The 15385-nt window shown below is 37.4% G+C and overlaps 2 protein-coding genes across 2 annotated transcripts; both read left to right on the top strand.

Annotated features, from left to right (window-relative positions):
* Positions 1 to 4411: 4411 nt before the first annotated feature.
* On the top strand, positions 4412 to 5139 carry LOC135136992 (uncharacterized). The gene is made up of 4 exons (XM_064066513.1): positions 4412 to 4694; positions 4744 to 4813; positions 4868 to 4943; positions 4992 to 5139. The coding sequence occupies exons 1-4, from the start codon at positions 4437 to 4439 to the stop codon at positions 5014 to 5016; spliced, it is 429 nt and encodes a 142-aa protein (XP_063922583.1). The 5' UTR covers positions 4412 to 4436; the 3' UTR covers positions 5017 to 5139.
* Positions 5140 to 12340: 7201 nt separating this feature from the next.
* LOC135137011 (peroxisomal N(1)-acetyl-spermine/spermidine oxidase-like) lies at positions 12341 to 14326 on the top strand. The gene is made up of 5 exons (XM_064066543.1): positions 12341 to 12457; positions 12510 to 12749; positions 12799 to 13103; positions 13145 to 13241; positions 13298 to 14326. The coding sequence occupies exons 1-5, from the start codon at positions 12405 to 12407 to the stop codon at positions 14214 to 14216; spliced, it is 1614 nt and encodes a 537-aa protein (XP_063922613.1). The 5' UTR covers positions 12341 to 12404; the 3' UTR covers positions 14217 to 14326.
* The last annotated feature ends 1059 nt before the right edge of the window (positions 14327 to 15385 follow it).

Here is a 15385-nt window from a genome sequence, read left to right as displayed (position 1 = left end):
AGGCAGGATTTTTTAACATCTTTTCTAGTGTTTAGTTGGTTACGCTTTGATAGATTTTTCTTTTGTTGGTTTTGTTTTTGTTTATAATTTATAAATAGGAAGCGGATTTCTAGTTTTAATGCTTTTTGTGAAAAATGTAAGCACTTCAAAATTTTTTTATATCTGTAACTATGATACAATTTGGAGTCATTTGACACATTTTTTTTATGCTTATTTGCTTTTTTTTCAATTTTATGCATATTAAAACTTATATGCTTATTTAATGCTTTTTCGACGAATATGAGTTTTAATGTATATTTTGTTCAAATGCCGGTCTTGTCGGGATGACAAAAAACTTGTTAGCCGTATCGTATCGTATGCATTTTACCTGGACTTGACCATTGAAGTACACTTACTCCAGACCCTTTCTCTGAATAGGTTCCGGTCGTTTGGGTAATAAAATTTTATTATAGGATTGGAAAAATACTCCATAAATTTTATGACTTTAAGTCCTTACTTCCGTTGATAATGAATTAAAGCTTTTAACCAGATGTTCTTTTTCGGCATTTTGCGGCAAGACTGTTGAAGATTTTCTAGAAAAAAAGGATTATTGTACCCAACTACCTACCTTAAAATTTTTCTAATGGAAACTTTTAAGTAAATGAACCGTTTATTTCACAACCATCAGTCTATCGCATCTGTCGTAGTACAGTGTTATACGTGGTTCTCCCTTGTTACATGTTGAGTTCTTTTTGGTAATATTACTACTATTTTAAAAGAATGCCGAAAGTAAAATCGACGCCGGATGAGTGGATAAGGGATTTTCCAGAATTAAAATTAGAAAACAACAAAATATTCTGCAGAGCTTGTGTGAAAACAGTAAGCTCAGTAATTTTTTTTTATCTATTTTCCTTTGTTAATCCTGTATATGTACGTTGTTTTAGATTCAAAGTGATAAAAAATATAACGTGACGTAACGTGTCAGAACGACTCTTCATGTAGAAAGGAAGAAAATGTTTGAAGTTTCTAAAATTAAACAGCAGACCATACATGAATCTGTTGCATATATTTCCACAAAAGATGAGCAGTTTCAGTTTAATTTCGATTTATGTAAAATGATGATCCAGCCCAATATACCTTTAAAAAAAATTGGAGAAAGGCCCTTTTCAAGAATTCCTTGAAAAACACTGCAATTGACATATTCCGGTTGAAAGCACTCTCCGAAAAAATGATGTAGGCCCAGTGTTTCAGCAAGTTTACAACGAAATTAAACATCGCATTGGAGATAATTATTTATGGTTCGCTGTCGATGAAACAACCGATAGTTGTGGAAGATACGTGGCAAGTTTAATTGTTGGAATCTTAGATGAAAATTTCCCTAGTCGAGGGTATGTAGTAAGTTTGAAAATGTTAGATAAAACAAATGGCAATACGATTACCAGATTTCTAAATGACAGTCTTACGTCACTATTTTTGCCAATAAAATTTTATTAATGATCTCGGATGCAGCTCGTTATATGTTGAAAGCAGGGAATAATCTAAAAATATTGTATCCCAATTTAATTCACTCTATTTGCATTGCCCACGGTTTAAACGGAGTGGCTGAAGGAATACGTATGGAGTTTCCTACTGTTAATGAATTAGTGGCAAATGGTAAAAAGATTTTTGTTAAAGCCCCACTAAGAGTGCAACATTTTAAGGAAAAATTTCCAAACATACCATTGCCCCCGGAGCCGATTATAGCTAGGTGGGGAACATGGTTACGGGCCACATTTTATTATGACAAATATGTCAAAGAATTTGAGGAAGTAGTTACGGAGTTTAGCGAAGATTCTTCTCAATCGATTAAAGATTGCATAAATATTTTGGAAAACAAAGATTTGCGACAAGATCTAGCTTTTCTAAGAAGCAATTATCGATTCGTATGGTAATAGAAAAGTTAGAAAAACCCAACATGTTGTTGGTAGATGTCATAAACTTAGTGAAATAATTTAAACAACAAGCAAACACAGTAAGGGGTGATATTGGTACTAGAGTATCTCAAAAACTTGACGAAGTGTTAAATAAAAATGCAGGTTTTGGTGTTCTTTCCGACGTTGCTCGTGTTTTACAAGACCAGAAGGTAGAAAATTTGGAGTTAGATTCAACATTAGTTGCAAAATTCAAATTTGCGCCAACAACGAGTGTGGATGTTGAACGCACATTCTCCAATTTTAAACACATTTTAAATGATCGGCGAAAAAATTTTACAGTGGACAACGTGGAACAAGCTACAATCATAAATTGTTTTAAAGAAAACTGAAATACGTGTGTAAAATATAAAGTCTAGGATTATTGTAATAATATTTTATCCAAAGTTCTAAGAAGTGTTCTTTGATTTGTAATATGATATGTTTTTAATGCTTTTTTGCTTAAAATAAAACTTTTTTATTGAAAATGTTGTGCTTATTTAGGCGCTTATTTATTCTTAATTTTTTTGTGCTTATAAATCCGCTCTCTATTTATAAATCTCTTATTAAATGTTTTTTTTTTTTGGTTTATTAATTACTACTGTTGTTATGGTTATTTTTCCCAAAAAAAATAAAAAGTGGATTTTAGTCACCAACGTTGCTAAGAAATCAATGAAAGTAAGCTGGAGGTATTCACGCATTAGGTGCGTGCAGTGTTGCCAATTTTACTTTGATAAAATTACGTTTTTTTCGTAATCTACATCGTAAAGAATTTTTTTATTATTTTTTGGGATCCCCAAACCCCCGTACATAACGTACCGAAGAGTTAATCTGCAATTTTCGAGACAGCCGGTATATTTCGATCAACTTTAAAGTAGCTACTTTTCTTTATTCTGCTATTTATTTGAATTTGTCAGAGTCCACAAGTCTATTTTTAGTAGATGTTTCTCCCATAAATTAAAAAATTCTATGAAAATTACGCAAACCGCAACTACCTAAATATGCAAACCAACCATAAGATGCTGACTCGAAAACATAAAAATACATGTCCTTGACTTTGACCGAATATCATATACGTATTTTCAAATTTACCTTCAAATTAAACTTAATTTTGGTCTTATTAGGTGTTCAATTTTAGTTTTGAATTTCGCATAAAATTAAATTCATAAGTCACGATTTATTTAACTCTGTGGTGTATCGAAGTAAACTTTAGCAAATCTCACATTTCTGTTTTTTTTTTTTTCTAGTTAAGTAACCACAATATATTTTACAAACAGGACGAATTTCTTTTGCCAACACTAACAACAACTTTCTTCTTTCTATATACACAGGGTGAGCACAAAGCGCGCATGTTGCCACGTTATTCCAAACTTTCCCGAAATTTTTTGTATATATTGTATATTTATTTAATATTTGTGATAAATAGTTATTATTAAAGCTTCATGTACCTGTTACAAACATTAATTTAAATATTTTGGATTATACCGAGTGTAAAATTCAAAGATCGAGAATAAATGAAACAAACATCTCACACATGAGAACTTCTACACTTGTGCTTTTATGTATAAAATTAAGCAAAGAACAACAAATGCGTAAGCATTTAAGTTAGTCTATACTTACATAAATCATTTTATGATCTATTCTTTGTAAGCCAGCATCCGGTTATTCAGCGAATAATTAAATTTAATTGGCACTTAACTTAATTTATTTAAATGGGTTGGAAAAATCACCCAATTATAAATGTTAATTTTCAAAATTCCGTCTAAAATATAACTTCTGCATTGTTCGAAAAAAACAAATAACACAAAAAAAATATGTAACACAAAATCCTATTCACGCACACACCAAAAGACATTTTTGAAACCAAACCAACCAAAACGTGAAATACAGTGACCACATTCGAGCCAGGTACTCCACAACTTTAATTAACAAACTCATAAACCATCTTAAAAGATTGTGGATGACATAACTCCTGTTTCGAAGACTACATATTCATAAGTGTTAAACAAATTGGTAGGTAAGCAGTGGCCTTGATCGGACAACCTGGGGCATTTCCAAGAACAGAGAACAATAACTTGATAATCAAACCATCGGATAGCTGCTTGTACATTCTACTGCAAACAAGGGGAATTACGGAGATTTTTTACTGCAAATATCGTAAAGAGGTATTGAACAATTAATTGATAGATAGGACAGGGCCGTACTTGCTGCAACCACCACTAGATTTTCAAAACTAAATCTTCCGCTAATTTAAATCCCGTGGACCGGTTTATCGACAGGTCAAACAGTTCACGAAATCCGATACGCAAAACAATAGTTTTTGGTATCGGTACGTCCACCAAGCTTCTTCCTTTTTTTGTTAATAGTGTCCAAACCAGTCCGTCTCTGTCCGCTTTGAAGACTTCAATAACCGTTTTTATCGCCTTAATTACATAATAACACTCCAGTAGTAAAAAAACTCAGCACCTATAAAAGTAGAGTTGGTGAAGTTGGTAGATCAGTTCCAACATGAAGTGCCTTATAGCAATTGGCCTTCTGGTCACTCTGACATCAGTGGTCTGTGAAGATGACCCAGTCGAGCCAGCGCCAGTGGTTGTAGCCACCAGACCAAGACCCATCGGTGTGATTTACTTGATCCAGTTACTAAACCAACAACCGCCACCCAGCGACTACGACGAAATCACCAACACGGTACCAAGCGACAACCCCTACAAGAACAGCAAGCTGTTGCTGTCCTTAGCCCCCAACAACGTCGACCAAGTCAAGGTAAGTTCGTGGGTGACAAGGGCTTGCAGAAAAATGTTTGTTCTCGTAGGGCAACAGTCGTGAGAAGAGGTCGCCCGGAGGCTACGGCAAGGGCGGCGGCGGCGGCGGCTGTAACGTGTGTGGCGGCGGCGGCGGCGGGTACCCCGGAGGCGGTGGCGGCGGATACCCAGGAGGCGGCGGCGGCGGTGGTGGTGGCGGCGGAGCCTGGGCCAGTTCGTCTTCGCAGTCCTCTGCTGGAAGCTTTGGATAGTAAGAATGAGACGCTTTTCAGGAAGGTGCTGATTTTGTTTTTTGCAGTGGAAAAGGAAAATATGGCAAATAAAACTGAAGCGTGATTATTTTACCTGAGGGCATTTAGCAATACGAGGAAGTATTTTTTCCAAAATTGTAAAGATTTATGTTTGTTTTTGTTCTTATTTCAACAATAAAGTGATTTTTAATTTTACATTATTGTTTTGTCATTTTTCTGGTCTAAGTAATTGTTTTAAACATAATTCGCATTAATCCTGGAGTAGTTGTCAGAATAGCACTCCTGTCGCCCATCTTACGTCACCACTGCACTTCTGCAGCAGGAGCAGGCAGGAGTAAGGCGATATTTCATTGAGGGAAGGACCCACCCTGGTCGATGATGATTCGGATTGCGTTGCCAAGGACTACGCTCCATTCCTTTCATCGGGATAATCGCCCCATGCAACGTCACACCTATGTCATTACAAGCAAATTATTGTCCCCGTCGACGGGAATCAGGCCGTCTCCTGCGAAATCTCCTAGTCCCAAATTTGCTTTTCGCAGAGGAACGTGTTGGCTTATGTACTTGAAATTAATCGAAATTTCCGATTTTCAATTAACCAGGTAAATAGCGCCGAGCCCGGGCGGCCTCGGTGGGTGTCGAGGGTGTAGTGACCGAATCATGTCGAATATTAATCGATCTGGGATGGAGAGGGATTAGGAGAAAAGAGCACAAGAGCAGGTGTGGGAGTAAACACACAAAGAAGGAGAAAAAAGGGGTGGTAAAAACGTGCATAAATCTGATGCAACAATGAAATGACGTAATCTCAAAATTTCACAGTAGTAAAATTGTGTTATTTAAATTTTCTAAAATAACGTCTTCCTGTATTTGTGGGTCATGAATCCGTGTTGAGTTTTTATTTTATTTATTTTTCCTATTCTGTACAAGCTTGCCAAAAATTTTTGATCTAATTGTATCTAAACAGTTATCATGGATGAGTTCTTCTATTTTGACTGAAAAGCAACATGGATTCCGTCCTAAGAGATCAACATTGACCAACTTAATTGAATACTATTCTTATATTAACGAATCCTTTGGGAATAGATGTCAAGTGGATGCAATATATACCGATTTTTCGAAAGCATTCGATAAAGTTAATCAGAGGATCTTATTATAAAAACTGCCCTCTTGGGATTTAGACGGGAAACGATTATCTGGCTGAGATCGTTTTTATGTGATAGATGGCAACAGGTAAGGTTAGGCAATTTTCTATCTGAGCCTTTTCAAGTAGGGAAAAGTGCCTAAAATGATCCCCTCAGGTCAAATGATCCCCATCAATTGTAAGAAAATTTGTGGCTCCATCTACCAAACATAACAGTCATTTGATTAAGCGCTCTGTAATTAGTACCTTCTGAAAATTTAATGGCGTTCTGTGTATTCTGCACAGTTTTGTGCCAAAATATGTAAAATAAGCACCTCTGATCTAAGGTAAGATATATTTTAAAAGTCCATTACTTCCATTTGAAAGGTCTTATAGCGGTGGTAGTTGTTTTGACAGAATTAGATACATTTCAGTCGTAGGTTAGTTATGATCTTTTTACCGCATGTAAAAATTGAAGGTTAGTTTACAATTTTTGAATGCGGATATGCTACCTAAGGCGAAATGATCCCTTTTTCTTTAGGCAAAATGATCCCGGATCATTGGGCGGGGCTAGTACCTGCTAAGATAAGACTGATTTTTGCAGATAACATATCCTCTAACCCCGCCCACCTACTCTTTATTTTCTTTGACGGAATACCATTTGCCAATATCAGTTTTATCTTAGCAAGTATTAACCCCACCCACCCGATCGTTATTTTCTTAGAATGTATGTTATTTGCCAATATCAGCCTTATCTTGCCAAGCACTAGCTCGGCCCATCCGCCTTTTGTCTTGTTAAAGGGCTAGTACCTAATAAGATAAGACTGATTTTCGCAGATGACATATCCTCCAAGAAAAGAGAGGGTGGGTGGGCGGGGCTACTACCTGCTAAGTTAAGACTGATTTTTGCAGATGACATATTCTCTAACACCGCCCACCCACCCTTTAGTTTCTTCGAGGGAATACCATTTGCTAATACCAGTTTTATCTTAGCAGTTACTAGCCCCACCCACCTACTACCTGCTAAAATAAAACTGATTTTCGCAAATGAAATACCCTCTAAGAGAGGAGAGGGAGGGTGAGTGGAGCTAGTACCTCTTAAGACGGGGAAATTTAAATAATTTAAAAGAATTTTAGGGATTTTCGTGTTCTATTTTTGGGAAATTCTCAGTCTTAAGAGATACTAATCCCAGTCACCCGCCGTCACTTTTCTCAAAGGGTATCTCATTTGCCAAAATCAGTTTTATATTAGCAAGTATTAGCCCCACCCACTCTACCCTCTCTTTTCTTAGAGGGTATATCATTTGCCAAATTCAGTTTTATCTTAGCAGTTAGTAGACCCGCCCACCCGCCCCCTCTTTTTTTAAAGGCTATATCATTTGCCAAATTCAGTCTTATCTTAGCACTTACTAACCCCACCCACCCACCCTCTTTTTTCTTAGAGTGTATGTCATTTGCCAAATTCAGTCTTATCCTAGCAGTTACTAGCCCCAGCCACCCACCCTCTCTTTTCTTAGAGGGTATATCATTTGCCAAATTCAGTTTTATCTTAGCAGGTAGTAGGCCCGCCCACCCGCCCTCTCTTTTCTTGGAGGGTATCCCATTTGGCAAAATTAGTCTTATCTTAGCACGTACTGATGACTAAAGTATTGTCTCAAACTCTTCCAGAAATTATACACCCCGTATTTTCGGTGCTTTTCAAACTTTTTTTGTTCATTTTTTTTTAAGAATTTATTTTTTTGTTAATTTTTGAAATAAAATATTTATCAGTTATGTCATGATTTGATTTTTCTTGTTGATGCTGTCCCCTTATGGTCAAAATTCAAAGGGATCATTATGCCCATGCCGAGGGATCATTTTACCTATGGGGATGCCTAAAATGATCCTTTTGTAAGGTCCTGGAAAAACCTTAATAACTTTTTTTATAATTATCGAATCACCAATTGGCTTATACTGTTACCTAGATAAATCAATGTTCTTACAAATAATGCTACAGTTTTACATGAATAATAATAATTTGTATTTTTTAAAGAATTTCTCCCTTAGGGGGATCATTTTAGGCACCTTTCCCCTAACGTCAGGAGTGCCACAAGGTTCGCACTGTGGTCCCCTTTTGTTTTGGTTATTTATAAATGACCTATCGCAAGTATTTCATCATTGTAATTTTCTATTTTTGCTGACGATTTAAAACTTTTTAGTTGCATTAGATCTATTCAAGACACATTTCTTGTTCAATCTGATTTGGATGCATTTTGTTTATGGTGTACACGTAATGAATTGCATTTAAATACTACACATTTTGTAATAAGAAGACTATAATACATTTCGATTATGTACTGGATAAAGCTGTTATCGATCATGTTAATGAAGTTAAAGATCTTGGTGTATTATTCGACTCGTCATTATCTTTCAAGAATCATTACCTTACTGTTATAACCAAAGCTTTCAAACTGTGGGGATTTTTATGGAGAAACTGTAAAGATTTATCTCCTGCTGTATTGAAGATCGTCTATTGCTCCTTAGTTCGACCTCATCTATACTTCTATACTTATATAATAAAGCTGAAGCTTTTGTTTATTTGAACACGCATATCTCAGAAACTACTGGTTCAAATTCAAAAATCTTTTTGTGTTGGATAGTCTATGTATCATATCTACATATAGGCTATATAACATCATGCTACGATCATTAGGAGCGAAGTAGCAATGAAAAATTCGGAAAAACGGGAAAATTATTCCTCCTTTGACAGCTTCCGTTGCTTACGCTGCTTAAACGGTTAAAGTTACGTAAAAATCATGTATGACGAAATTGTTCCCCTCTAAAAGTTCTAAAGAAAAGTCCGCGACAGCATATGCCTATCTTTTAAGGTCGAGTCAGTATAACCTTTTTTATGGTAATGAAATTTGTTCTAAAATAATAATGCATTATGTATAAAATTCTCGCATCACAGTGTTTGTAACCGAACTTCTCCGAAATGGGTTGACTGATTTGTATGAAATTTTTTACGTATATTTGGTAGCTCTGAGAATAGGTTGTAAACTATTTTTTAAACCCCTAAGTGATAAGGGTGGCCCACCCTAAAAAATTTTTGTCTATTTTTTGGACAAAATTTTTTATTTTTATTTTTTTAAGAATTAGCATCAAAAAATACACATAACCCTAAATTTTCACCTTTCTACTACCAACCCCCATTTCTTTACCGTCTATATAATAAAAATCAATTGCTGTTCCTGTTAGTCTCGCTAAGACTCAAAAACGGCTTGACCGATTTGAAAAATTTTTTATATTACGGGGATGGTTTATAAATAAAAAAATAAGGAAAACTTAAAGGAACAGTCAAAAAATAAAAAAATTCTAAAAATTTTGTATGGGAATCGCCACTTCGAATTAATTTCAATAGTTGGCGTTTCTGACGGACCTGTCGTCTAACTGACGTGTCATACAAAACTAATTCTTCCGTGCAATTGTGAAAAGTATATTACATTTCTAGTCGTTCTTTGTTTTTCGTAAAAAAAGACGTCGTTTATTTTAAGAAAAGTCTTGGTTAAAGTGAATTTAATTACACATTGCGAAAGTTTCTTATTAATTTTGATCTGCCATTCTATTTACCTATATTCACTTTGTTGGTTTCGACAAAACCTCAAACTTTACCGTTATTCGAGGATTTAATTTGAAGTTTTCAATATTTTAAAATTCTCAAGACAAAATTTACAGATTTGATTGACTGTGAAAATAATTCTGTGTCGTTTTATGAAGTTCATTAAAATGCTGAGAAGACGACAACCTCACATAGGTCCACGAAGTCAATCAAATGTGGGACGAACTACCTCAGGTGCAAACCGCAATGATTTATTTCATGGGTAATTCGGATATGGAAGTTGATCAGCGTTGTGCTCATAATCAACATAATCAAACATTGAAGCGAGACATTGGGTGGTATGAATAAAACTGAGTAGAAACTAATATTCGAAGTACGAAGTACCTACTTGATTATTACTCTTAGGTATATACCTGAGCATCTACTCTATGATCTGAGTACCTAAATTGAACATCTACGCGTTTTGTGAGCATTTAATCTAAAAATGAGGATCGGCGTGGCAAATAACTGAGTTGTCTGTAAAGCAGCTTAGAAAACGAGTAGGATCGTTGTAAGAGTGAATTTTAACTAAACATGGCGACTTTCATGAACGTGGAACGTCGTCAAAATTCAGTTTGAAAAACACATTAGGAGCAGGAATATCGAAAACTTTTCAGGTAATTAACTTTTACTTATGCATAAATTGTGCAGTGCGTTTTTTATAACACTGGCCATAGAGATTCCCATCTCAAGGTGTCTACCCCATACTAAGTTATATTTTGGTGACTCGATTTTTGCTTTGATGGTTGAACACTGTCACTGTTGTCCTTTTTTGTTGTATCGAGATGCTACTTAAGCATCAACTGTTACCTACTGAAGTATTAATATCATCTAGAAAAACTAGAAATATTTTGATTTGATATTCGAATAGATACTTCGTATTTCGAGTATGAGCATCTACTGAGTTTTATTTATATCAACCATTGTCAAAAAATTGATCGAACGTTGTTTCGACAGAACTTCCTTCGCACCAAAAGTATAATGAAACATATTCAGCATTTTCGAATTGCGTCTTTTCTTCACACAATTTTGTGATGACCTAATCAACATTTACGATCAACACGTATACCACCTTGGATTGGTGCAGTGTAATACTAAAAATAACTGTATTGTATTCCCAAAATTATCTGCGAAAATCGAGTGAGCCATTCCATCAATTTTTTGGGGCAATAAATAAATATTCTTAACAATTTACTATGCTTACAATAACTTTAAAACGTCTGCAAGATCTCAAAGTATTCATTTTTGCAACTCTTGAGTTATTCACTAAAATAAATTGACTGATCCATATATTTTTTTGAGTCACTGTAAAAGCAAATCTAAAAAATATGAATGCAGTGATAAATTACGAAAATATACTGATGATATTTTCCACATTTTAGATAGGATTTATTCGGCAAAATCTTGAGATGACGTCTTCAAGTTTTTGGGCTTGATAAACAGATATATTTTGATTGAAAACCTACCATGTCAAACAGTAACTTCAAAACCTCTGCAATATTTCAAAATTTAGTTTTGCAATTCTTGATTCAATCAATAAAATAAACTGACTCGGTGATTAATTTTTTTGAGACACCTCCTAAAAGAAAAACTAAAAAATATGAATGGAATGATAAATCACAAGTATAGTCTCATCCTATTTTGGACATTTTAGATAGGATTCATTTGGCAAAATTTTGGGCTGACGTCATCAATTTTTTGGAGGGGATAAGTAAATATATTTTGAATAAAAATTTATTATGCTTATCATATGTTTAAAACATTTGCAAGATTTCAAAGCATTCGATTTTGCAGATTCAAAATTAAATTGTAGGTGAAACGAAGTTCACGGGGTCAGCTAGTTTAGAATATGCTTCATCCGTTTGGTATCCAATATACGATGTCGATGCTGCTGCTCTCGAAAAAGCCCAAAAGAAGTTTTTAAGATGTATGGAGTTTAAACTTGGACAGCAACATCAGAAAGGAGAATACTCAAATATTCTTACTTTCCTCAACATGCAAACTTTACATACACGTAGAGTAACAAGTGATTTAACATTTCTTCGTGGGGTCACCAATAGTTCCATTGATAATAGCGCCATTCTGGAGAAATTATCCTTCCTTATTAGCCCTCCGGAAATTAGAAACACTAGGAGCAAGCAAATTTTTAGAATTAGTTCGTTCGCCACAAATTTAGCTCGTAATCACCCCTTGAGGAGAATGATGTTAGTTGTAAATGATCTTTGTAAGCATGAAACATTTAATTTATTTGATAGTTCAAAACAAGTGTTTAAGAAGAATTTAAGATTATTTTTGAAATAGTAAAGTTTTTAATTTAGTATTTTCTAATGAATATAATAATTATAAGTGTTAAGTAAAATTTATTATTATTTTTTATTATGCTTGTGCCATTATGTTTCCGTTAATAAATTATTATTATTATTATTAAGCTATTAATCGTTTACTTCGTCCTCCACAAGCATTACTAATTCAACCAATGTTTATTTGTGCAGTCGCCATTTACGGCGATTTATTTACAAACAAACTCTCGGTTTTCCCTGCTTGAATGTCAAGGTATTCCAACAACAAACCCAAACAGAGCCCGCTTAACAAAGTCCAACCTCGCCGCAACTGACAGACCCAACTCCGCTTCTCCGGATCTAGTCGCTGTCAAAAACCCATGTTCTAAGTCAAATTTGTCAAAAATTTCCAGTTCTTAACAAAATGTTGGCAAAACCGTCGCTATCACTGAAATCCAACGTACCCAAAAAAGCTAGGTAAAGCACCCGAGCGCCGACTAACGTTTACTACCGGTGCCTTCTTCCGCAGACAAATCCTATGGGTCCTGACCCGCTGCTGCCACGGAAAATCCGGCGAAAAAACCGACAGCCAAAAGCCGACGAAACCGGCGGACTTCGAAGTGTGCACAATCGCCGACTGCATGGTCGATCCCTGCAAGCCCGAGCCCGCTGTCGTCATCATCGGGGCAGGAATCGCAGGACTGTCGGCCGCACAAAGACTAGCGCAGTGCGGGATCACCAATTTCAAGGTTCTGGAAGCCACTGAAAGGTGATCAGGACGGTTTTCAGTGATTGATTATAAATCCCGGTTTCTGCAGACCCGGCGGCAGGATCCATTCCTGCTGGCTCGGCGACGTGATCGCCGAAATGGGCGCCCAGTTCATAGAGGGCGGCTGCATCGGCAACCCGGTCTACAACTTAGCCGCCCAAGAAGGTCTCCTCATGCCGCCCCTGCAACGCGCCAGACCCTTGAATGGGGTTTTCTGTACCAGCGACGGTCGCGCCATCGACCACCCAGTCTCGGTTTTGGCCTATCAAACTTTCAAGCAGATCGAGAGCGAAGCGATCAGTCTTTTTAGCATGGGCACTGGAAAAAATCATGGGTCTTTACTAAATTTTATAGGTGAGATGGTGGTTACCCGTCGGGTTTAACGCTTTAGGTAGGTTTAAGGATACAACAGGAGTTGCAGAACTTCCCGGAAGACCAAAGATATGACGCGGCGAGGATCATGTATGGGTTGACTAACGGAGTTAGGGCAAAGTGAGACGTTTTTTCAACGTTCGCGATTAAATAAGTAACAATGTTTGAGTTATCAGGTGTGGCGAAGACTTAAGTCAAGTCAGCGCAGACAACTACGGGAGCTTCATCCAGATACCGGGCGGCCAAATCCGGATTCCGTTGGGCTTCATTGGGGTGTTGTCCCCACTGATGCGTGATCTTCCTGAACAAAGCATAATGTTTAATAAGCCCGTGGGGAACATCCGCTGGGGTGCCGTCCAGACCCGCAACAAGGAGAGTCCTAGAGCCGTGGTACAGTGCTGCGACGGCCAGGAGTTCTCAGCCGACTACGTCATCCTCACGGTATCCCTAGGGGTGCTCAAGGAGCACGCCGACAAGATGTTCTGTCCCACGCTCCCGGCCAGTAAAGTGGAAGCCATCAACTGTCTCGGCTACGGGAACGTGGACAAGATCTTCCTGGATTACGACCGTCCGTTCTGGGTGTGGTGCGAAGGCGGGATTAACTTCGCCTGGTCCCCGGATGAACTGGCTAACCGGACGGACTGGACCAAGGGACTGAGTGCCATTGAAGAGGTCTTCGGGAGCAAGCACGTGCTGTGTGCGTACATCTCGGGCCCGGAGGCGGCGATCATGGAGCACGCTAGTGACGAGGAGGTCGCCGAGGCCATCACTAGAGTGCTCCGGCAATTCACAGGGGACGCGTCACTACCCTATCCCTCGATGGTGTTGAGGTCGAAATGGGCCACGGATCCGTTTTTCTGTGGCTCGTACAGCTACATGAGTCTGAACTCCCATGTGGGACACCAGTGCGATTTGAGTTGTCCCGTTCCGGGGACGTGTGAACCAGTGCCCCCGATTTTGTTATTCGCGGGGGAAGCGACGTGTGCGGGACACCACTCGACGGTACATGGGGCAAGGTTGAGTGGGATCAGGGAGGCGGAAAGGGTGATACAGTTGACGAAAAAGTATGGAGGGCCGCCGCCGAGCCACCAGTAATGGACGTATGGGTGTTTCCAGTAACTGGTCAATGTCTTAGTAACCTTCTGCTGTAAATATTTATGCAAACGAAATATACGTACACTACGGTCACACCGTTTTTTTCAGCGCGATTGATTTCGGCGCCGATTGTCGCCAAGTATTCGAAAACTCGCTGTGTTGTAAAACCGTTGCGTTCGTTGTGGCAAGTGTCTTACTCAGTTTAAGTTAAATTTGTGTTTTTTTTAAGTGTATTTTATTGAATTTTGGAATACAGTTAGACTGTCGTGCAATCGTGTAGTTCCGTAATTTGCATACTGAGGATTGGTGTCCTTTTGAAGTTTTTGTATAACTTAAATCAAGGTGTACGCAAAGTTTATTCTTATCATATCAGTGAGTGCTTTTTTTTGTTCTTTTTTGATGCTCTTCTTTTTCTTTCGACTAACAAGTGTCATTCACCTCATGTTCATTTTCCTGTATCCTGTCCGAGGCCTACTCTGTTTGTTTTTACTGTAGTCACCAACAAAGGGCCCTGTTGGTGTGAAAAGCTGTGTCCTCGTTTTAATTCCCTTTCATTAAAATATCAGTAATGACGTTTTATTGTTTGATCTGCGAATCTGCTGTTACACCTTCCACACCATCGATCAAATGTTCAAATTGCAAAAAACATGTTCATGTTAGGTGTTCCACAGTGACCGTCCCAAATATATCTACCAACGTTCAGTGGGTGTGTCAAAAGTGTTCTTCAATTTCTCCGGCCTCTGATACTCCAATAAATCTTGCGACAATCGAGAAGCTGTTTGAAAATCAATTCAGCAAATTAAAGGAGGACTTGAAATTAGAATTTTCTCACAAATTTGATGAAAAATTATTGCAAATTAGTAACAGAATTTCTGATGTTGAAGATAATGTTCGAAAAATACAATCTGAAATTATTCATCTTAAGACTTCCTCTACCAATAAGACTGACTCTTATGATATTAATGATGTAGTGTTGGAGATTTGTGACCGAAATGACCGTAGTAAGAATGTTCTCTTATACAATGTCCCTGAGTCACTGGCTAAATCTGCAGACGAACGCGTAATTGACGATTTAACTCATGTTTCGTCCATTTTGGAACCTCTAGGGGCATTCCAACAGCCAAAGAAAATTTTCCGTATTGGTCCTCCAAAACCTAATGCGGTACGTC

The sequence above is a fragment of the Zophobas morio genome, unplaced genomic scaffold, assembly GCF_036711695.1.
Source record: "Zophobas morio isolate AGI-343-1 ecotype UQ-CSIRO unplaced genomic scaffold, CSIRO_AGI_Zmor_V1 ptg000028l, whole genome shotgun sequence".
NCBI classification, from domain to species: Eukaryota; Metazoa; Arthropoda; class Insecta; order Coleoptera; family Tenebrionidae; genus Zophobas; species Zophobas morio.
Note: the sequence above shows the minus strand (reverse complement) of the source record. Positions and strands in the feature narration are given on the sequence as shown.